Genomic DNA, 22,166 nt, shown 5'->3' on the forward strand with positions numbered 1-22,166 from the left:
ACATTATGAACAGTTCCAGCCTTTTATCTCATTTTTTCCCCTCCTAGACCTCAGTTGTCCTCTTCTTACTTCTTTATTAATCACACAAAAAAAAATGCCTCTTTTTTTAAACTCCTGGGTCAGAAAAATCTGGAAATGAACGGCTGGCATAAAATCTTTTGAGAAACTCGGAGTGCACAGCCAACATCCTACTTTGCCGCCCCGTTTCTTTTGGCAATGTGGAATGGGTGTCTTACTGCAGGGCTAGAATGTGGCTGTTACAGAGGTGAGAAAGGCTACTGCCAACTGAGGGCGGCTCTGAATAGGCAGTTTCATAGATAAAATTTCTATAGCTGCTTAGTGGCCCATTTTTCAAGATTTCTCGCCTAGCGAATCTGGCCATCATAACAGCTAACCCTTACTGAGCAGTTACTATGCACCAGGCATTGTGCCAAGTGCGTTACACGTGTTGACTCTTTAATCTTCCTAACGACCCAGTGAAATGGACTACACCCTTCCTAAGGTGAGGAAATTGAGGCATAAAATGTCAAGTAGCTTGCTCTAGAGAGCATACATAGTAAATGGGGAACTGGGATTCATTCTCAGGCTGTCTGCTTCCAGAATTTATGTCCTTTTTTTAAATAAATTAATTTTTATTGGTGTTCAATTTACCAACATACAGAATAACACCCAGTGCTCATCCCGTCAAGTGTCCCCCTCAGTGCCCGTCACCCATTCACCCCCACCCCCCGCCCTCCTCCCCTCCACCACCCCTAGTTCATTTCCCAGAGTTAGGAGTCTTTATGTTCTGTCTCCCTTTCTGATATTTCCCACACATTTCTTCTCCCTTCCCTAGAATTTATGTCCTTAACCACTCTGTCTTGTCGTCTCTTTAAGACACAGTTAACGCGAGTGCGAGGTACAGACCACAGGAAGAGGAACCGGGCTGATTCGCAGAAGCCCTCCCCGAAGCACTTCCCGCGCCGGCCCGCTGTTTGAACCGAAGGAACTCTCCAATGTGCTGACGCCAGGGGCTGCCTCATCTCAGAGATTCAGCACAGAAGGAAAAACCACCAAATAGGCAGCCAAAGGGAGTCTGAGAAGCCAACCAGAAGCAGGCAGGCCTGGGTTCCAGAGATGATTCTGCCCTGAAAGATCATCCAAGTCCCCTCCTCTGTCTGGGGTTTTGTTCCTCTCTGGCTTTCCTTTTCTACTTTGTCTGGAGGTGGCAAGAATGCCTGGAACCAGCATTTTTGAGAACACTACATAAGGAAATTGGACACTATCACACACTGCTGGGAACCGAATATGAAGTTTATTTACGCTTTTCAAATCAGCCGACACAGCTCACAACTTCCTCCTCTGAAGGTTTCCTTGTCTCTCACCTTCTCTGTGACAAGGCTGTGGAGAAAGCAGAAGTGGATGTGAGACACGTTTAAAGGTGGGATGAAAAAACAAAGGTGGGCTGAGCTATGACCTGCTGACTGCCTTTCCCACTTGTCTTATTGGCGCGTTTCAGTTACTACAAGCTGTCAGAGGCTTGGATCTCTTCAGTAAGAAGAGTCCCTGGTGTTGGTGGGGTGGCTGGCGTAGGGAATAGGAACTCCTGATGATCAGTTTCTCTGTAAAGGCAGGCCAGAGACTAGGCTATGTCTCCTGAAGGAGGGAAAATACATAGGTTTGCTCTTATGATTCAAGAAAAAATGGTATAAAAGGGTGCAAATTAAAGAGTGTCTCCCTCCCACCCTCACAGTCATGCAATCACTTCTATTGTCTCTGCCCTTCCAGAGATATCATCTACACACAGAAACAACTGGAGACTCCCCCTATACCCGCCCCCGTAAAGTCTACACCCAACATGGGGCTTGAACTCATGACCCTGAAATGAAGAGTTGCATGCTCTATGGACTTAGCCAGCCAGGCGCCCCTGGAGACTCCCTTTTCACACAAATGGAACAAATTAGGCCTACCCTTATTTGCTGCCTTTTTATTTTTTCTTACCAACATCAGTGCAGAGAGCTTCCTTTAATTTTTTACTGTTACATAGTATTTAATTCTATGAACATACTATGGTTATTTGGCTAGGTCTTTACTGAACATTTAGGTCATTTCTAGTGGTTTGCTATTATAAAGTAACCTTGTGTGTATATCCTTTTCTTTTAAACTTTTATTTTTGGGAGATGCCTGGGTGGCTCAGCAATTGAGTGTTTGCCTTTGGCTCAGGGCATGATCCCGGGGATTTGGGGATCAAGTCCCACACTGGGCTCCCCTCAGGGAGCCTGCTTCTCTCTCTGCCTATGTTTCTGCCTCTCTCTGTGTATCTCTCATGAATAAATAAATAAAAACTTTAAAAGAAAAATATTTTATTTTTGGGTAGTCTCTACACCCAACATGGGGCTCAAAATTCACAACTCTGAAATCAAGAGTCATACACTCCACCAACTGACCAGCTGGGTGCCCTGTGTGTATATCCTTTTGCATGTGTGTAAGTGTAGCTATAGGATTAATTCCTAGATGTAGAATGGTTGGATCAAAGAGAATGAGGAAATAAACAGCTGTGTCATTAAATAAATGACAAAGTGAAGTAGAGTGAATATGTTTAGATTTGACAGAAAAATTCCAACCCTTTTGCCTTTATGGCCAGGAAAAGGAGTCCTCATCAGGAAAGTCATAAAGTCAAACCTTGAGCAACAGGCCTCAGCTGGCGCTTTATGGTTGTACAAGGATATCGCAGAGTAAGATCTTTACTTACATACCTTCCTAAATGAATCCACTCAGGGCTGCTGCACACTATAGTGGGCCCTGGTCTGCAAGATTCCAAGGCGAGTTTGTATCACGGTCATGCAAGTCATTCTTCACCCCCAGCAATAAAGGCTGTTCCCATTTTAGGCCAGAAGAAGGAGCTAGAGACATCATGCTAGCCTTAGGTGCCCTCCATCACCATCCTAATTTTAACCAAAAACCACTGTGCACCAAAGCAACTCCTATTGCAACCCCACCCAAAGCAAGTACTCACTCCACTGTTTTATTTATTATTTTTTTTGTTTTTACACTCCACTGTTTTAAATATGATGTGGTTCTTGCTCAGAAAACACAAGCCATACTCTTTATTTTTTATTTTTATTTTTATTTTTGCCATACTCTTTATTACCTAAAAGTTAATTTGATTATGTTCCATGGGAATCCTCATACTGGATTCCTAGTTTTGGCCAATCATATGGTAATACATGGGCATTTGGGAGAAATAGTGCTCTTTATTTGAGAGCTGGGGATAAAGAAAACCAGACCCATCCTTGTGGCAGAAATTCCTAGTTGTTCCTGAATATCCATTCTTCCGTTATTTATTTAGATTATTTATTCATTTTCATTAGAGACATAGTTAGAAGAAGAAGCAGCTCCCTGCGGGGAGCCTGATGCGGGATTCCATCCTGGGGCCCCGAGATCATGACCTGAGCTGAAGGCAGACGCTCAACTGCTGAGCAACCCAGGCGTCCCTTCTGTTTTTATTTATTAATGAATCCTTTCCCCGCTCCACTTTTAATCTGGACACAGGTTCTACCTAGAATAAGTCTATCTGTCTGTCCAAGTTCTGGCCAATGGAATGTAAGCAGTGATGTGTGCAACATCTCTGAAATGTCCTTAAAACAAGCGGGTATGCCCTTCTTTCATTTTATCTTTCCTGCTGGGTAGGGTACAGACATGAGAGCTGGAGCTGGAGCATTCATCCTGGGCCATAATGTAAGCTTTGGAATGTTGGCCACACGCAGTGGAGCAAAAAGAGAAGATATCCAAAAACTGAATACCTTGGGTTATTTACCTCCAGATTTTTTCAGAAGAGAAAAATAAATTTCTATGTTAATTAAATTATTGCTATTTTGAGTTTTCTTTCACATGCAGTTGAACCTAATCCTTACTCACATAGTTCCCCAATTTAGGAAAAACAATTCCAGCCTCATCGTCTTTCAATGTAAATCACGAGCATCACTTTTGGAAGTGAAGAAAAGCCACTTCACTGGCAACTCTCATCCTTCACAGAGAAATGAAGGCATGACCAACAGATTTATTGGCAATAGTTTTGATACCTGGGCTTCATATTTCTTCCATTTCAAAGGCAGTGGTGAGATACTCCTTTGGAACAATCCCAATGAGGCTGTTCAGTTCTCCTACCCACCAGCCATACATGTTATACTCCTGAAATATGAAAAGATGACGGTTTAATTGGAATCCAATCATGTTTCCATTAATCTCTTACAGTGATTGCAGGGGAGATTCTGTTGGGTGGTTTCTTTGTCAACACTATCATTATGACTTGTTAACACCTTGACGGGATTATTACATTAAAAAAAATCTTCTAGAGGAGGAAAGCAAACTCTACTTTCATTTTGCCGTCTTCCTGTCTCCCTTTTAAATCTAGTACATTTGGTGCTATTGCTGAACCTAAAGAGCCTGTCTTTTATCAAGCAGAGTAGAATGGCTTCTTCTGAGAAAGTTGGGCACATCCTAAATACCAGAGCACTAAAGATATTCAGGGAGTCAGGTCATAGTTCAAATCAATAATATTTACCAAGCATCTTCTATGTGCAAAGTGCTGTTTGAGTTCCCATGAGATCTATAATGATGAATCAGAGCATCGCTTGCTCCCTAGGAGCTTATAGCAGAGAGTAATGGGCTTTGGAGTCAGACAGCCTGGGATCCAATCCCCACTTGGTCATTTACTAGCTGTGTGACCTCACACTCTCCTAGCTTTGACTTCCTCTTCTGGAAGAGTAGGGATGTCATCTCTCCCCTATGTAGTGGGAATATAAATGTCTGATGCATAGTAGGTAGGCTAAACATTAGATTCTTCCCCCAGAAAAGGTGAGAGGTTGATAGGTACACAGTAGTGACAGGTGGACATAAGAGCCTCAGAAAGGAACAAATAAGAGAGGGAATGAGAAGGTGTAAAGAAGGGGTGGTCACAGGATTGGGAGTGGGGCGCCTTGAATACAGAAATGGTTTTCAAAAGCACAGCAGCTGTAAACATTATGGGACTGCTTCTGAAAGCACCAGAAAATATTTTCTTTCTTTTGAAGGAAGTAAAATTTAGGAATAAATAGGGGATATCATGTTTTCCAGTTCAACTGGATTTGGGGTACCATGAAGCTAACTATCTTTTTACACACTTGGTTGTTGAATTCTACTAGGAAAAAAAAAAGAGAAAGAAAAAAGGTTGGTGGCATAATAAAATTTCAAGTCACCTGGTTTCTTCTGGATAGCGTATCTCCCCACCTCCAGCTCTGCTGTCCCCCCAGCCTAGCCGATGACCCCTTTTCCATCTTCAAAACGAAAAGACTTCAGATGTGTCAACCTTCAGCCACCAAAATAGGAACTTACCTGTATGGACAACCACCCCTGCTTCCCATTAAAGTGGAGGAGGTGTCCCTCCTCTGGTTAAAACTCTCATCAAGCGTACATAAGAGCATCATGTGCGCTCTTATGTCCTGCTTGTCATTACTGATGACCTTGTCAACCTCCCACTTCTTCTGGGGGAAGAATCTAATGTTTAGAGCATCTACTATGCATCAGACATTTATATCCCCACAACATAGGGAAGAGATGATATTATCTCCACTCTTCCAGAAGAGGAACTCAAAGCTGGGAGAGCATAAGGTCACATGGCTACGGTTGAAGACTATCCCTAGTGACATGCCCTTGTAACCCTTCCACTTTCTTTATTTCTTAGGGGTGAGGTTCTATGGAGTCTGACTTCTGCCTCTAATGTAAATGGCTCTTTCCTTCAGCATGAAATGTGTTTAAGTTTCTTTTGTCTTTGGAAACAATGATTAAACGGTCCCCACTGCCTGCCTACTTCCCATTTCTACTGATCTATGCTAATTCATGGTCAAACTTACTGAAAGAGTTTACTTCACTTTCCACCCCAACTTCTTGCTTTCTAGTCCATCTTCAAGCCATTCTACTCAGGCTTCTGCTTCTATCACTCCACCTACACTTTTTCTCCACAGTCTCCTGTAACCTCCTATTGCTCAAGTTCTTTTTTTTTTTAATCCTTTTTTTAAAAGATTATTTATTTATTTATTCATGATAGAGAGAGACAGACAGAGAGAGAGAGAGAGAGAAAGAGAGAGAGAGAGAGAAAGGCAGAGAGAGAAGCAGGCTCCATGCCGGGGGCCTGACGTGGGACTCGATCTCAGGACTCCAGGATCACGCCCTGGGCCTAAGACAAGCGTGAAACCACTGAGCCACCCAGGGATCCCCTATTGCTCAAGTTCTATGATACTTCTCAGTCCTTAACTTGCTTGACCTCTCAGCCATGCTGGCACTATGGACCCTCAAGAATGAGGCATTTTCTTTACTTAGTTTTTATGATAAATATACTCTCCAGGCTTCCTTCTTACCTCTTTGGTTGCTTCTTCTCATTCTCCCTTGCAAGCTCATCTTTCTCTATCCTTCCTTTGGATGTGGTTGTTTCCAGCATTCTGTCCTGGCCCTCTTCTGACTTGATGTACTTTCCTTGAGCAATCTCATATACCTCTGCTTTAGCCACCGTGTCAAGGACTCACAACCATGACTCCAGCCCAGATTTAAGCACTGGATCATAATACCCAAGTCATGTCCATCAAGCTGCTCAAACTCAACATATCCTAAATTTAACCCATCAGCCTGCCTCTATTTCCATTCCTACTCCCAGCCAGCTTTGCCTCCTGTGTTCTCCATCTTGGTGGATGGTAGCACCATGCACTCAGTTAATCAAATCAGGAACTCAAGACTCATTCCCAGGTGCACCTTTTCTTCCAGTCAGTCCTTGAGTTCTGCTGATTCTGTTTTCAGAGTATTACTGGAATCTACCGACTTCTCTCCATTCCCATTGCCAGTATCCTAGTCATGGCACTGCCATTTCTCATGAGGACTACAGAAACAACCTCCAACGGGTATCTGTATCTCCATTCTTGTTCGCCTCCAGTCTAGCCTGCCTTCATTCTGCAGCCAGAATAATTCTAATGCACATTGATAAAATCACTGCTCTGCTTGAAACCTTTAAGTGGGTTCCCATTGCTTCTTGTCAATGTCTTCCTAAGGTGGACAAGGCTGTGCACAACCTGGTCCTGTTCACTGCTCAAAATTGTTATCTACCCCGTAAAACGAGTGGACCCTTAGTAAAACAGAATTTGTCTCGGCAACTCCCACAGGCCACGGGCCCTCTTACCTTACAGCTGTTCCTCTGCTTGTTTAGCTTCTACTTCCTTTCTCCCTTTCATGGGGCTCACTCCTAAGCAGCTTCAGATCTCAATTCCGGTGTTTCTCTAGACTCTCTGGAAGCCTCTCTTTGCCACTCTCTGTGTGGGGCTATGTACTGTGTACTATGTACTGTGTACTATGCCCTGGGCTTCCCTGGAAATGAGTTCATCAAGCTGCCTTGTAGCTAGCTGCCTGCCTTTGTCTCACTGCCAATCACTAGGTGGAAAGTTCTGTGAGAGCTGGAACTTTGTTGGTTTTGTGTGCTGTTCTACTCCCAGCACTCAGCATGGTATCCGGCACAGAGAGGGGCCAAAAAATACTTGTTAAATGAAGTTATGAAGAAATGAAGGGAGATTTATTCTTTCAGTTGAGCAGATTTAGTTACAACCAACTCCAGGATAGTCCCCTGGTGATTGAACTGGCTGTGGCAGGAAGAGCGCAACTGCCTCTGGAGACAGTTTCCCCAAATGGTTCCCTAAATACCATGGAGAGGGGCTCACATGCCATAACAAGTGAGACTGGGTTGATCCTAAAAAGAACAAAGAATTTACCTTTGAAGAGCCCGTCTAAAATAAATGAATGTGTCTATCGCCCAGCCCACTGTCTCCACACACCTTCTCGTTCCCTTCCTCCCCCAGGCCAACCTCTCCCTACACACTATCTTGTGGGAAATTACCCAGAGCTCCTCAGCCTCTGTCCGCCACGATGTTTGAAGCTCGTCTCTGTACAAGTTATGTTATTGTCCATTTTCCAACACTGAAGTTAAGAAGGCAGTTTCTGCCCTAGTTTCCTTGTGGTGTTACTTTTTGCTTAGCATGTTGCTGGCACGCCATTTCCACAAAGCCTTGCTGTGAGGGGGAGACACTCTGTCCTCCTCTTGCACTCACACAAACCCTAGCTTTAGCTCTTCTGCTACCTCACAGGCAGACAGTGGGCACAGTGCTGTCTGATAGCCTCCTGACCAAAGTCAACTTGCTGAAACAGGTGTGAAGTGTGGTCTTCCACCTGCCATATGGCGTCATCTTTATCACCTGAGGGGCTCAGGCAGGGCATTCCCTCCCTAGGGACTGTTCAAGACTCCTGACTTGGACTCATGCTTCTTAGCATCGGCCTTTAGCCGTAAGGCCGGGAGCAGGGGCCAAGGCTTGGGAAGGTGCTCTCTGCCAACCCGCAGCAGAATGAGGCTCAGCAGGACACCTGCAAAGAGACCAGGCTCCCAGTCCGAGTGCTCTTGCTCGAGGGGAACACTGACCCTGCCTACCGCAGATGTAGAAGCCCCACCACAGCGCCGAGAACCGAAATGAGTGAAATCAACTCTCTGCCCTTCAAAACAAAAGAGCGGGCAGGGTGTAAGGAGGATGGCACAGTCTCAGAGCCCGTAAGTACCCTGCTGTGGGAGCCTAGGAGCTTAATCAAAGCACCTACAGGTCTTGGGATCTGACTGGCTTTTCCAGATTTCATCCCTTGGCTGGAAACCCAAAAAGGGCTGCAGGGCTAAGATGTTTAAAGCATGAATGGAAAATTTCTAGCCTCCTCTTCCACTACCACCTCCCATGCATTGCTCCAACCCAGTCTGAACACCACGAGGTATTTTAAAATAATTTCTACTTTGATGAATTGCTGGGGAGTCCACAATTGCTCATAATCAAAGGGAGAAAAATGCAAATGAGATCCGGCCGAGAACTATCACCACCAAACGTTTATTTCACTGCACAGTGCCAAAAAGAATTAAAACAACATTAAACTCACAGCAATCATGTTTAAGCCCTCGTTTCCAAGTGCCAAATTGCACCACTCTGGATCATACAGATGTTCGTTAATTATGCTAATTTTTATTAAACTATTAAAATGGAGAGAGTACTGGCTCAGCCAGGCAGACCCCAGCTCTGAATGAACTCTGCTCTTGTCTAGAGGTGCTAATTTACTGCATTTTTATTAAGTTGCTGATTCTTGGGTTTTAGTTTTGGGATGGCAGAGAGAACTGAATTCCTGGGATCAACATTTTCAATAAAGTTTGACTTTTCCTGCCCAGATGTTTGGAAAGACCAGAAAAATGCTGAGACACTCCGGGAGACCCGAAATCCTCAATGTGGAAGTGGTTCTCCCTCCAAGGTGGGGATACACGGCTACCACGGGAAGGGATCAGAACTGTACAGGTGCCCCACTCTTTATACATACTGTGTCTGGTAGAGCTAAGAGGTTAATTACACAGCATTGTTAACTGAAGATGTTTGAGGTAAGAATTTAAAAAGCTGTTTTTAAAAAAGCAAACAAACCCTTTACATCAGCACTTGCACTACTGTCACAAAATCTTTTTAGAAGCTCTTCACTCAAAAGTAGTGCAACGTGGGGCTTGTTCTCATCATAAATATTTCTAGGCTTGATTAGATATCTGTTTCCCTCAACACCAACCTTGTTCCACCTCCTTGAACTCCCCAAATGAAGGAATCTTATAAGTAAAGGTTGGCTACTTGGACTCCCTTATCTGGTTGGAGAAGCTATTGGCCTAGATGAGCAGAACATTGAGTGAACTTGAAATAGACACAGCACTCACCATCAGCAACAATCAAAAGTGTTTATGGGGGATTGCACACTGCCATAAAAGGATTTATGCTGCTAATCTCCATCAACAAGGAAAAAAAAACAACTCAACCCTACCAAACCTGCCATAAAAAGAAGAGCAAATTCTATAAACAAAAAGCAGTATGGCCACCAAGCACGGGCATGTCGCACAGCTTGACTCTGCCTCCAGTGGTTTCCTATCGCTGTTTATGGTTTCAAGACTATCACGGACCTCCTCGGTGCTCCTCCTGTCACAGGGCCCTGAGTCCCTGTGTGGTGCTGCAAATACCCTGTCAGTAGGTGTCACGGGATATCAGGGGGAAAACCAGCAGGCGCCTATCATAAGCCTTAAAAGAGATTAAATACCCCTACTCCATGATTGCTGCATTTTAATTTCTCTCCTCCCTGCTGGTTCCTATTTGTATAAACTCTTCCATGGCTCCCCTGGAGTAGCACAGACATGACCTGGAATGACCATCCTGTCTTGGGATGAGAATTCAATTTCTAGGCTCAGTGAATCCTAGGCTGTTCCAACAAAAAGAAAGCATCATCCTCTAAGGGCACAGATTCGTAATCTGGAGTCTGTGAACCCTTGGCCGGTCCATGGATGGACACGAAGGGATCTTTGAACTCCTTGAAACTGGTGTGAAATTTTGTGTGCACCTGTCCATGTGTCTTGTCCTCGGGATGAAGTCCAAAAGTTTCATCAGATTCTCAAAGGGTTCATGAACCCTCTACAGTTTATGAACCAGCAACCTAGGGGGAAAATATAATGATTTTTATGGCCTGGCTCTGCACTTTTGCCCAGTGTGGCCAAAAGTGTGGCTGCCCTTCCCCCAGCTTTAAAAAATACAGTGAGAGGAAATCAAGAATCCTTGTTTCTGCCATGCTAGGGTTCTCAGGTGTTAGCCCTCCAGCCACACAGTCTGTTCCTTCTTCCAAGGCTGAAAGCTGACCAAGCTTGCTCATTCCTTCTAAGGCACCATTGCTCTCTCTCTCTCTTCTTTTTTTATTGAAGTATAGTTGGTATACAATGTTATATTACTTTCAGGTATACCACTAAAGCACTCTCTCTTTAGCTGTGACTTAAAAGTTGAGGTATCTTCTTAATAGCTCCCATTCAGATCCATGTGATGGCTTTTGGAGCAAGCCGCTTGACATCGTCTGCCCTGAGAATGTTCCTAATAGAAATGTTCTCTTTTCACATTGAATTGGGCTTTGATAAGCCTCCGTGGAACAAGATTCCCGGAAAATGTCTCATACTTTTGTTCTTTTTTTTTTTTTTTTAAATAAACTTTTTTTTTTTTATTTATGATAGTCACAGAGAGAGAGAGAGAGAGAGGCAGAGACACAGGCAGAGGGAGAAGCAGGCTCCATGCACTGGGAGCCTGACATGGGATTCGATCCTGGGCCTCCAGGATCGCGCCCTGGGCCAAAGGCAGGCGCCAAACCGCTGCGCCACCCTGGGATCCCCACTTTTGTTCTTTTAACCATCAAAGTTCACTATATCAGTGCTTGTAAATAAGAGAATTCTTCTTCAAGAGAACAATCAATCAGCCCCTGACATGAAAGATCAATAGAAGGTTGATATATGTATGGGAAAGGCCAATCAATCACAGAATTATTGGTTTATGATTGCTTATTTCTCTTATCAGTGCTTGTGCATCCGACATTATCATTAGCAAAGATGGGAAATTCGAATTCCTAAACAGAGTAGACTGTAATATTCCAGGGTCAGCCAAAAATATTGTATTTTTACTCTCGATTGGCCCACAGTTTCTCTACTTCTAAAATCCAGCTTTGGAAATTTAATGCTTTCTGAGGATATCATAAATTATTAAATAAATTGAGGGCTCTAACTCAGCACCCTTCCAACTGCTGAGAAAAGCAAGGCTGGAAACAGGGATTGTTCACTAAAGACAAGCAGGTGCCCGTTTTTCAGCATAAGTGGTTTTGTGGAGAGATTTTGCAGAAGGGAAAAGGAAGTGGTCAGTCGGGTGGATGGTGGATTAGTGGTGTTGGAAGCTGTCAGAAGACCAGAGCTCAGCGCTCAGCTGAAACCTTGGGTAGCTTGGCAGCCTCCTCGGGCTGTTTGACACCATGTTTTAGGTTCTTGGCAATCATTTTCTCTTTTTTCCATTATTCAGAGTTTTGGTCTATCAATCATAATAAAAATGAATCATTAAACTTGCCTCAACTAAACTAGTTTTATTTATTGTCACATTTCAGGGAACTTGCTAACCTGGAGGTTGGTTGGCCTGGGCTAGGGAGGAGGGAAAGGTATGTGAGGTTAAGAAAGGGGGTGCGGAAAGTCTGGGTGGTCAGTGACAGCAGCTGGGGGGCACATGGTGACAACTGTATAGCTAAGACTTGAATCTTTTGGAGAGAAATGAGTTGGCTAGAAGGGAGGTGGTTCTGAGCACTGGAAGGCAAGGGGAAATTCAGCCTCAAGCCCAAAGCTCAGGTCTTGAACTGGGGTGTGGGTAGATAATGACTGAGTCACAATGTGCACAAACTGGACATTGTTGGTGATGAAAGCGTGTGTGCAAAACAGAGTGTGCGCGAGAGAAAAATCATACGCTGTGAAGGTAAGAGGGAGGGTGGAAAGATAATTGAGAAAGAAACACACAACTTGAACTTTGCCTAAAAAAAGAGAGAAAGGAGAAAGGGAAGGTAAACACTCTGCAGATGGGAGAAAACAAGGTGCCAAGCGCAGAATTCAGGAACAATAGAGACAGCACCATTTCGGAGCTGATAGAATTGTGATACCATGTGAGACCGGCGTATTAATATGTATTCCATAAACTGTGCGGCTCGCAGCTCTGCACCGCTCTGTTTTGCTCTGACCGCAGTACCAGCCTCAGGCACCACAACACAATTTGGAAACAATGTGACGGAAATGTTTAATCTGCTCGGCCCATCTGTGCTGCGTATTTCTCCAGATCTCCCTGAGAGAGGCGCCTTGAATCTCCACATTGCCTTTAATATTCTCCTAAATCACCTCCCCACTGCACTTCAAGGGCCATTGCTACAATATCACAGGTTCATCTAAAGTGCAATGGGGGGGGGGGCTGGAGGGGGGAGGCACAGGCCAGGGTATTTTTTATTTTAAAATAATTTCCAGAGATTGTCTTTTCTGCTTCCTTAAAAAAAAAAAAAGAAAGAAAGAAAGAAAGAAAAACGTTATTCTACGATTGCCGTAAGGTTATTGAGGTTGTTTGGTACAAAACAGAGTAGGATAGAGTGGAATCATTCTCCAAAGAATTATTTTTATTAATCTTGATTCCCTCAATTGGACATGGGAGGGGGTGAGCAGATGCTTGTTCTCTCTTATCTCTTTTTCTTGCACTTTGCTAGGGTGATGTGTTCATTTGGGGCGGGTGCCTCTTCTGCTTTATGCTCTCCTCATTGAGGATTGGCTTAATCCTGCCCTGCTCCAGACAAAGCCATCTTGTTCAGGACAGGTGTACATTTAGTCCCTGGTCAACCAAATGCCCTCACCAGAAAGGGACACCGTATATATTATCAATTTCAGCTTCAAATCTTAGGTTTTTCTCTCTCTAAGGTATAGATGTTGAACGTCAGATTTCCGCCTCTTCCCCACACTTGATTTTGCCAGATTCAGTGATTTGGGGCTAGAATGTAGGAAGCTGGGGTGGGTTTCAGAGAAAGAAGGGATGACAAGTCGCCAACGTTCCAAACCTTAGACAAATGAAAGAGAGTTGCACATCACCAAGAAAATTAGGATTCCTTTTGCTTTGTGAATTAAAGAAATGAATAATTTAATCTTCAAGATTGTTCCGGCGAGGGAAAGGCAACGTCCCAGTTGCGGAGCCCTACAGCCTGTCGGTGTGTTACATCATCTGCACACATAGGCGTTTCCATGACAACCGCTTATAGCTTCATTTCCTGGATCCCTCTAGGGGGTGTCACAGCCAGATCCACCTGCTTTTCACCCTACCCTCGGTGGGGTCATGGTAAGGTCGCCAGAATAAATGAACGCGGGTACTAATGATCTGTTTACTGCTGTTTATGCTCTGTGTGTGTCAGGGGCACGCACATTTAGAGAGCTCATTATGGTTGCAATTAGAATGCACCATCGCTAGATATTTAACTCCTTTTTCTTTTAAATTAGCATTTTAATAACATTCTTTGAGCAGAGAAACAAAATGACCATTTTTCACGGACAAACTTCTAGCTGTAGGTGCAACTTTAATGGCAAAGTTGCGAAGGGGAAAGAAGGGAGGGGGAAAAAAAGGCCATTTTTACTACTTTCACCCTCCTCCTTACCAAAAGGATATTTTTATTTGCTTTCTAACACACTCAATTTCCTAAATTTGTTTTGAATCCAATTATTTTGGGTGGTTTAAAGTACCGCACTCTTGTTGGACGGAAATTAGCAGCGATTGAAATTAACTTTCTATGTGACCTGTGAAAGGGGCTAAAATAATTACAAGTGTGTATAAGAAACCCTCTCTCCAAAAGACCCTTGCTGCAGGATCAGGCTGTGATCCGCTGATACCATTATTGGAATATCTTTATACAGTAACCGCAAGGGCTATTTTCTTTAAAAAGGTGATTATAATGATTGTTTCTGTTGTAAAATTCTTAGGATTGTCTTATAGAGGATAAATGATGGGAAAAACCTGTCATTATTGGGAGGAAGAATGAAAATAATAGCACGGCATCATTTGCCATTTGAAAATGGCCAGATCTTGGAGCACCAACAAGCAAGAGAGATAGAACAAGAGAGATGTGATGTAGAGACCCACCCAGTCAGAATGTCCACAAGGCACTGCTCTTTTAGGAATCGGCCAACACCTTTGCTAGGTGTTTATAGATGCTCTGTTTGTGGAAAGTACAGTGAAAAATAACAATTTGAATGTTTCGATTATCTTTCCCAGTCCGTTCCATTTTCATTATTTATTTCCTATAAATCGGGACCTTGCTGAACATAATTCTACAGACAAGGAGGTGGATGGGACAGCCTGTGTGAAGGAGGAGATAGATGGTGGGTACGTGTAAGACAGATGCTATGCGTTTATGAAAAGGAGCAGTATGTCTGCGTGTGAACATCCACAGAGTAGAGCAAGCAAGCGTGTAAACTATAATGGGTATTTATAGGTGAAAAAAAAAAAAAGGTGCAAGGAAGATTGTATGGGAACAAGCACACCGAGCCTGAAAAGGGTCTGCTTTTTCTCCTACCCTCTTGGAATCCATGTCCAAGGTCTGTTAAGATGTCCCATGCTTGCTGCGGCTCCTGTGAAAAGTCAAGCCTTTCCATGACAACAGACGGGGGGGATTTCACAGCCAGAGGACCGGGAGGTCAATAGTTGAAAAGCAAGAGTTAGAAAGCGAGATGGAGATCTCTATCAACATCAAAACAATCCCACTAAAAACCCCCAGAATGATAGAAGGAGGAACATATTTAAAGACACAGCAGGAAAAAAAAAAGAACCTTTATAAAAATGCAGGTTTAAAATGTTTATGCTGTTGTATCAGCCTAGTTGCACCTTAGAATCTGCCATTTCATAAATAAAATACGGATGGCATAGACTATAATTTGGTGATAGCTACCCTAGGACATATCTAGATGCACTTGTGTTATTTTAATTAAATACTGCATTATGGTTTGTGACAACTACATAGCTACAGCGTAAATGAATTCGGAATTAAAGTGTTACTTAGGCATCCAGTAATTTTTGTTTCATTCCTCAGTTTTACAAAGCAAATAGCTATAAAATCAAGATGTTTGTTCATTTACAGATGGAGCAGGATTGTTGTTGCTGTTTTTTTCTCCCTAATCCTCATGCACAAAAAGAAGACAGAGCTCAGAGTCTGGCTCCCAACACTCTTAGCTTATGAGCCACATCACAAAGAAAAACACATCCTCTTGACTATAATGTGAAATGCTGAATATTAATTGCTGGTATTATGCTTATCTTTCTAGCCGGGTTCTGTCTTTTAACAATTATTCTGATGGGCTGCAGTCTTGCACCGCCAAGAGATTTTTCTCCTTTGTTTAACAGCTAAAAACCTATTTGATTTGATTTTATTAAAAAACAGTCTTAAAGTTCACAATGCTCCTTGGAAGTTTTAGTATCTGGAACTCTTCCCAAATGCAGAATATTAGTGGGAACAGAGAAACTGCTGAAGCTCTTTGGTAAAAAAATGATGCACATTTCTGCATCTAAAAGAAAAAAATATTTTTCATTCTGGGAATATTAATATTTCCTTAATGAAACTAGAGAGGGTATTACAGTTTGATATAATCAATTGGTTAGTTTAAATGTCACTTCACCAGCAAATCATGAGAAAGGTTCAGAATATTCTCATCTAACAGGCACAGATTTTCGCTCAAAATTAATATGGTAGGGTAAAAGGATTTTTGTTCGGATTTGAGGATCTAATTGTATCTTTAATGTGTCATATGTCAAGATGAAAGTTTTTAAATAGCAAGTTTCCTGAAACCATTGTCTATTATTTCTGGTTTGAGAATCAATATAATCTTTTTATTAGCCCTTAAATACCATACGTCTGGCAATGTCTGCTAATTCCAGCTTTTCTGTGTTCTAACCAATTACCCCAAGCCTCCCCCCACCCCACCCTGCCAACTAATCCTATAAACTGCATGGAAGTTACTCCCCTGTATGTTTGCAATGAGGTTATAATTTGCTTTTAATATTTTGCTAGTTTGGTTGGAGAGCTGGACCCATACACTATCAAGAAATGCTGGCAGACAGAGGTTTGGGGAGGCTGAGCTCCTTTTGAGAAAATAATTACACAGAAACAAAGCTTTTGTGACTCCTTTTAAATAGAGCATCTCACCGAAATGTCATCCAGCCTCTTTGGCAGATTAGTGAGGAGTTTATTACTAAATCTCTGTCTAATAAATGTGCAGTTGACTCTGGAGGAGCTGCTTGTTATAATACTGGCAGTGGGAAATGGAGGGAATGTCACAGTTAAAGACACAAATTTTCCTCATAATATATTCGAATGGAAACCTCTGAATCCAATACTACATGGGCATATCTAATAAATTCACAATATTTCAGTCTCAACAGCCTTCACCGGTTAGTTTTAAAGATTTATGTGGTAAAAAATTACTCAGTGATGAATATGGTTTATTCTGTGCAGTATTGGAGGTATAAGGAATTAAACTACCGTCTTTAACAGTGAATTTATTATTACCTCTGTCAAAAGATGAAGCCTTTAACAGCATTTGTTATAAATTCACCGCAAAATAAATGGCTGGAATTTTTTTTACACTGGAGTTTGTAAAGCATCGGGCGATTCTGAGCATTAACCTAACCCTGCCATGGCTTATATGGTTCTAGGTAAACAATTCTGTCCAGGCCTCATAGTTAATTATCTGATCTGGGACTTGCCACCTGACTGAAAGGTGTGTGTGTGTGTGTGTGCGCAAAAAGTGAAGGCTCCTAACCAGGACAACAGTTTAAGAGTAAGTGGAGTAAAGTGGAGAATGCCAGTTTTTTTCTCTTTTTAAAAGTGGCTTTTATAATAAATGGCAGGAGTTTGGAGGATAGGGTTGATAGGCAATTGGGGCTCTTGTTAGCAGGTTTATATGCATGCATATGCACACACACACGCATACACACACACAAGCATCCTCTCCCTTTTGTCCTCTCTTGGAATGGGTGTCCCCTCATTTATAAAAATTACCTGGAAGGAATGAGGCTGCCAGGGTTTGTTCTAGACGATTGGTTCCTGTCTGGGGGAAAGGAATGGCCTCTACTGAATTTGACCGGTGTATGACCGTTGCCTTCCAGCTGACCCCAAATCCCATTCCCATCCTCCTAACTCTATAGACTCCCTTTGGGGTTATTAATGAGAGAAAACACCATCATCATCATCATCTTCGTCATCACAGCACAGTGTTGACCTGCTTGTTAACATGAAATGGGGTGGTGGGGACAGGTTCTGCTTCTCTTTCATATCACCATAAATAAGAAAAGATATTTTCCGATGGTATCCTCTCACTCGCCCCCTTTGGTTAGGTCAGAGGTGAATAATTGCTCTTTGACAGGCATTGATCAGTTTCATCACACTGTTTGGGCAGCCTGCGCCCCAGGCCTATATTCTCCCCACTTACTCCCCTGAATTACCTCCCAAATAACCCTGCCCATCCCCCCATGCAGCCAAGCTGAGGGTAATGGTGCCTGAGGAAGTCCTAAATGGACACTAGATGTCACCAAACACCTCCTTTCCCTCAGAGCCCTGAAATTAAAAAACCAAAAAAACCAAAAAAAAAAAAAAAAAAAATCTAAACCCAACCCAATCTTTCATTTAAAGCAATTGAAGGAATTAACTTATCTGTTTTTATGAGACTTGTTGTCACATTCAACTAAACACACTTAGAAGAGAAAGTACTGCTGCATTTGGATGATTTTTACAACATACAAATCTCTTTTGGAGGTAATGAGGTCAAGGGAGGGGAAAGGTCTACATTCTTTAAGTAGGCCTTGGAGGGAGTAGGTGGAGAACATGGTGTTGTGTTAACACACTCCAGGTGTGCTGGCAACAGGCCTGCTACATTTAGATAACAAGGAATTGGGTTTGGAGCTAGGGTCCAGCTTAATTTTAAGTGGTTTCAACCATACTGGAAGCTCATTGTCACTCAGGGTGACAAAGTTGGTCTATCCTCATCCTCATGAAGCCCAAAGTTATCTGACAACATCACATGTTTGATGTTAAACTGGACTTTGCCTATAAGTCTCTGTTTCCATGTTAACTGCACCAGTAGAGAAGATAACCAAAGGCTGGTATGTTTGGTCCATGGGAACACCATATAAGTATAAACCTTCTGTGGTGCCCAGCTGATTGCTCCGAGGGTAATCTCCATGGGCTTAGGTAGCAGAGCAAATCTTGGAGAAGCCTAAAACCAACTCATGAGGTATACAACATAAGCCCAAGAGCTGTAGCTTGCTGACTCAGTTTACCCTAAATAGAAGACCTCATTTGGGGACCTCGTCTCCTTTCTAGTCAATTGAGAGTTTTTCTTTCTCTTTAATTTGTCTCATCTGCTGGACAGCTCACATTGCCACAATGAATTGCTTCTGGAGCACAAGGCTTAATTTTTAAATAGGGATTTATTTAAGTTCTCGCACATAGTGGAACAAGCACTTTTATTAAAGGTTCCTTAGTGAGAGACCTTGGAGCCAGGAAGAGAGTCACTTCTCTGAAAGTTGGAACTTATGACTCATCTTATCCAAATAGAGGCTTCTTTCCTCCCTTTCTCTCGCTTAAAAATAAAAGCCCACAACAGTGCTGGTCCACAGAAGGGGCCTCACGCTCCACAGATAAAAGAAACTAAGCCAGGGAACAGCGCTGCTGCATGGAGGGTGCTTCAGCACCTGCCCTGTCATGCCTGGTGCCCAGGCTGAATGGATTTTTGGAGTACACCTGTTGTTGAACCCCTGCCAAGTACTGATGGCCACTAACCCCCAAATCACTTTCCCCCGCTGTTGATGTTTGGAATGTCAGACAGGACTGAGCAGCAGCCGGCGTGTATTTCAAACACAGCAGATGGATTTTTATATTAGCTCCTATTTCATGTTCAGGCAGAGCAACCGCCACACTAAAACCACAGCCTCAGTGCTGCCGAGTTTGCTTCTGTGAGATTAATTCTGTGAAATTAATTGGGACAAGATTGAAAAGGAAATTAAAATGCAGCTGAGTGAACAGGCCTTTCAAACACCTTTTTCCTGCTCTATTCAAACTTGAATTCTGTGGTGGTCGCAGGCATCGTGGGAAGTAATTTACGAGAGGCAGGCTCTCAGGAGCCATCGGTTACGTATGAGGAGACCTGCACAAGCGCCACCACAATCTGGAGCCACTGAAGAGCGCTAAACACCCCGCTGTGGCCTGAGCTGCGTCCCTGCTTGGCAGTGGGGGTGCGGGTGGGGGGAAGCGGAGCTCAGTTCCTGTACCAGAAAAAGCTGTTCAGAAATATCAGGGCCCCGAAAGGAACGCAGGAACATCCGCTAGATGCACAGATCTGCTTCGTTATTAAAATCTCCCTTTAATATATTTTAAGACCCAAATTGGAACTCAGTGAATTAAGTGGGCATGAAACTGCAAGGGGCCCGGGAATGCATGGATGTGTTAGGGGAGGTCAGCAGGGGTCCTGCTGACTGCGCCCGTTGGTTACCGTTTCAGAGCTTGGATACGTGGCTCCGGCCTCTCATCAAACGAGAAGCCTGAACGATCCATCAGTTTTGTCAGTGACAAAATCTCTCAGACCAGGAAAGGCTAGATGGATTTCCATGTAAGCCTCTTCACTGGATGGTTTTCTATTGCCAAGCAAGAAGCTTTTGTGCTTTTGAGTGTCTCTGTGAAGAGTTCTTGGCAGGACAGGCTACCTGCTTTTCCTCTCTCACTTTACCAATAGTTTGTTGAACTCTTGGTATGTACCCAGCATTGACCCCAAGGGTTTACTTTATTGTTAGTGGAAAAGAGAGGAATATCATAATAGTTACCATTCCCTAGATGCCAGATACTTCTTTACATGAATTCTCTAATGCAAGCATCATAACCTCTATGAATAGAAGTTATCCCAATTTTTACAGATGAGAAAATAGAAGATTAGCAGGATTAAGTGACTTTGCTCAGGGTCACTTAAGTAACTCATCTGTTACTGATCCGCTTCCTTAAGAATAGGACAGGTGATGGTTATTTGGTTATCTCTTGGATGTATCTTTCTTGCCCAGCCAATCATCCTCTCTGGAAAATTTATTTTAAAAAAGATAAATAGGGACACTTGGGTGACTCAGAGTCTTGGTTTCTGAGTCCTGAGATTGAGCCCCATGGCAGGCTTAACATTCTAGCTCCCTCTGCCCCCCCCTTCCACCCCCACTCACATTAGCTCTCTAAAAAATAAAGTAAAATAAAATAAAATAAAATCATAAAATGGACAAATAGCTCTCTTTCTGGGATCATTCTTACCCAAAGGGCCTACGCCCTAGGCCCTAACAGATTCTCCTCTACTTAGGATTCTAAGATTCAAGGTTGGATCATATTTGGGCAACTATTCAGAAACAACAGGGAGCACCAGGAGCCCAGGAATAAAGCCCCCCCCCCACCTCACTTCCCCATCCAGGGGCTATTTCCTGTTCTTAACCTGCCCACTCCCCCAGTATTTCTTTTATCATACAAAGAAGAGGGGAAAACCAGAGGCATTTATGAGGGCCCAAAACAAGTTATAACAGAAATTTTTAAATTTGTTTAATCTTTTTTTAAAAAAATATTTTATTTATTTATTTGAGTGAGTGAGAGAGAGAGCACACACAAGCAGGGGAAGGCAGAGGAAGAGGGAGGAGCAGACTCCCCATGGAGCAGGGAGCCAAAAGTGGGGCTGGATCCCAGGATCCTGGGATCACGACCTGAGCTGAAGGCAGATGCTTAGCTGACTGAGCCACCCAGCTGCCCCTAAATTTGTTTAATCTGAATAAATAATTAAAGCTAAACACATTTTCGTGTGGAATTTCTTTAGCAATGATGTGGTGTCAAACTCATTGTGTTTAGGATAGGAATCCTAAGGGTGGAAGGAACTTTAGAGGCTATCCAACACAACTCCCTCATTTTACGGGGAAGGAAACTGATCCAGGTATGTACCCAGTTGCATCTTGTCTTGGCTTTCTTGGTAGAAATAGACTTCTCCAGGTTCCTAAGCCAGTAGGCCTTTCTTGTCTGACAAAGGTTTTACTGGTCAGAGAGAAAAGTAAAATGGAGATTTCTAGATACCATTTTTTTGGACTAACTTCCACTTGGGTCAGTTCTTTTCCTCTACATGCAAGAGGCAGGTTGCAGAGTGTAACTGACTCTCCCAAAGGAAGCCAGTTGGGGCTAAACTGGAATGCATTTAGGATTCATGTGAGAACAAATTCCAGAGATTCGGAGTTACTGAATGTCTGAGTAGACAAACTGCTAATGATAGAGGGATCTCCTTTTCTTATCTGTCTGAATTGTTTCATTTGTGTTTCTTAGAGGCAAGGGAATGGATTGGCTGGCCTTTTAAGGTTCCTTCCTGTCCAAGGACTGTTATTGAGTTAGGTGATATAATAAAGGTAAATCCAATCCAAAATGCTCCCCAAGCCAACGTTAACTGGAATGAAGCTTTATGAGGGAAACTCCAGTTGAGCTTCCAGCCTCTCATTTCCTCCTCTGACATGCAGGGATTAACAGCGTGCAGAAGGGAGGCAGCTGGTGTAGCTTTTGGGGGGAGAAATGCACTACTACATCGGGAAAGGATGAAAATAGACTTAAGGCCTTCCGAAAGATGGAGAAAGAAACCAGACCAAACCAAAGCAGCAAGGTGTTCTCCCTGCATCAAAGTTTGACATATTAGCTTTCAGTAAGGGAAGGAGGAT

The 22,166-nt window shown here is 43.1% G+C and overlaps 1 protein-coding gene across 1 annotated transcript in view; it reads right to left on the minus strand.

Moving 5' to 3' along the window:
• Positions 1 to 1,237: 1,237 nt before the first annotated feature.
• The window catches only part of SKAP1 (src kinase associated phosphoprotein 1), a 280,023-nt gene continuing 259,094 nt past the window's right edge, over positions 1,238 to 22,166 (minus strand). The window contains exons 12-13 of the mRNA XM_055328928.1: positions 4,062 to 4,170; positions 1,238 to 1,380 (exon numbers count right to left, since the gene is read on the minus strand). Of these exons, the coding sequence (XP_055184903.1) occupies positions 4,069 to 4,170 (102 nt within the window). The 3' untranslated portion in view covers positions 1,238 to 1,380; positions 4,062 to 4,068. The remainder of the gene's footprint in view (positions 1,381 to 4,061; positions 4,171 to 22,166) is intronic.

The sequence above is a fragment of the Nyctereutes procyonoides genome, unplaced genomic scaffold, assembly GCF_905146905.1.
Source record: "Nyctereutes procyonoides isolate TBG_1078 unplaced genomic scaffold, NYPRO_anot_genome, whole genome shotgun sequence".
NCBI classification, from domain to species: domain Eukaryota; kingdom Metazoa; phylum Chordata; class Mammalia; order Carnivora; family Canidae; genus Nyctereutes; species Nyctereutes procyonoides.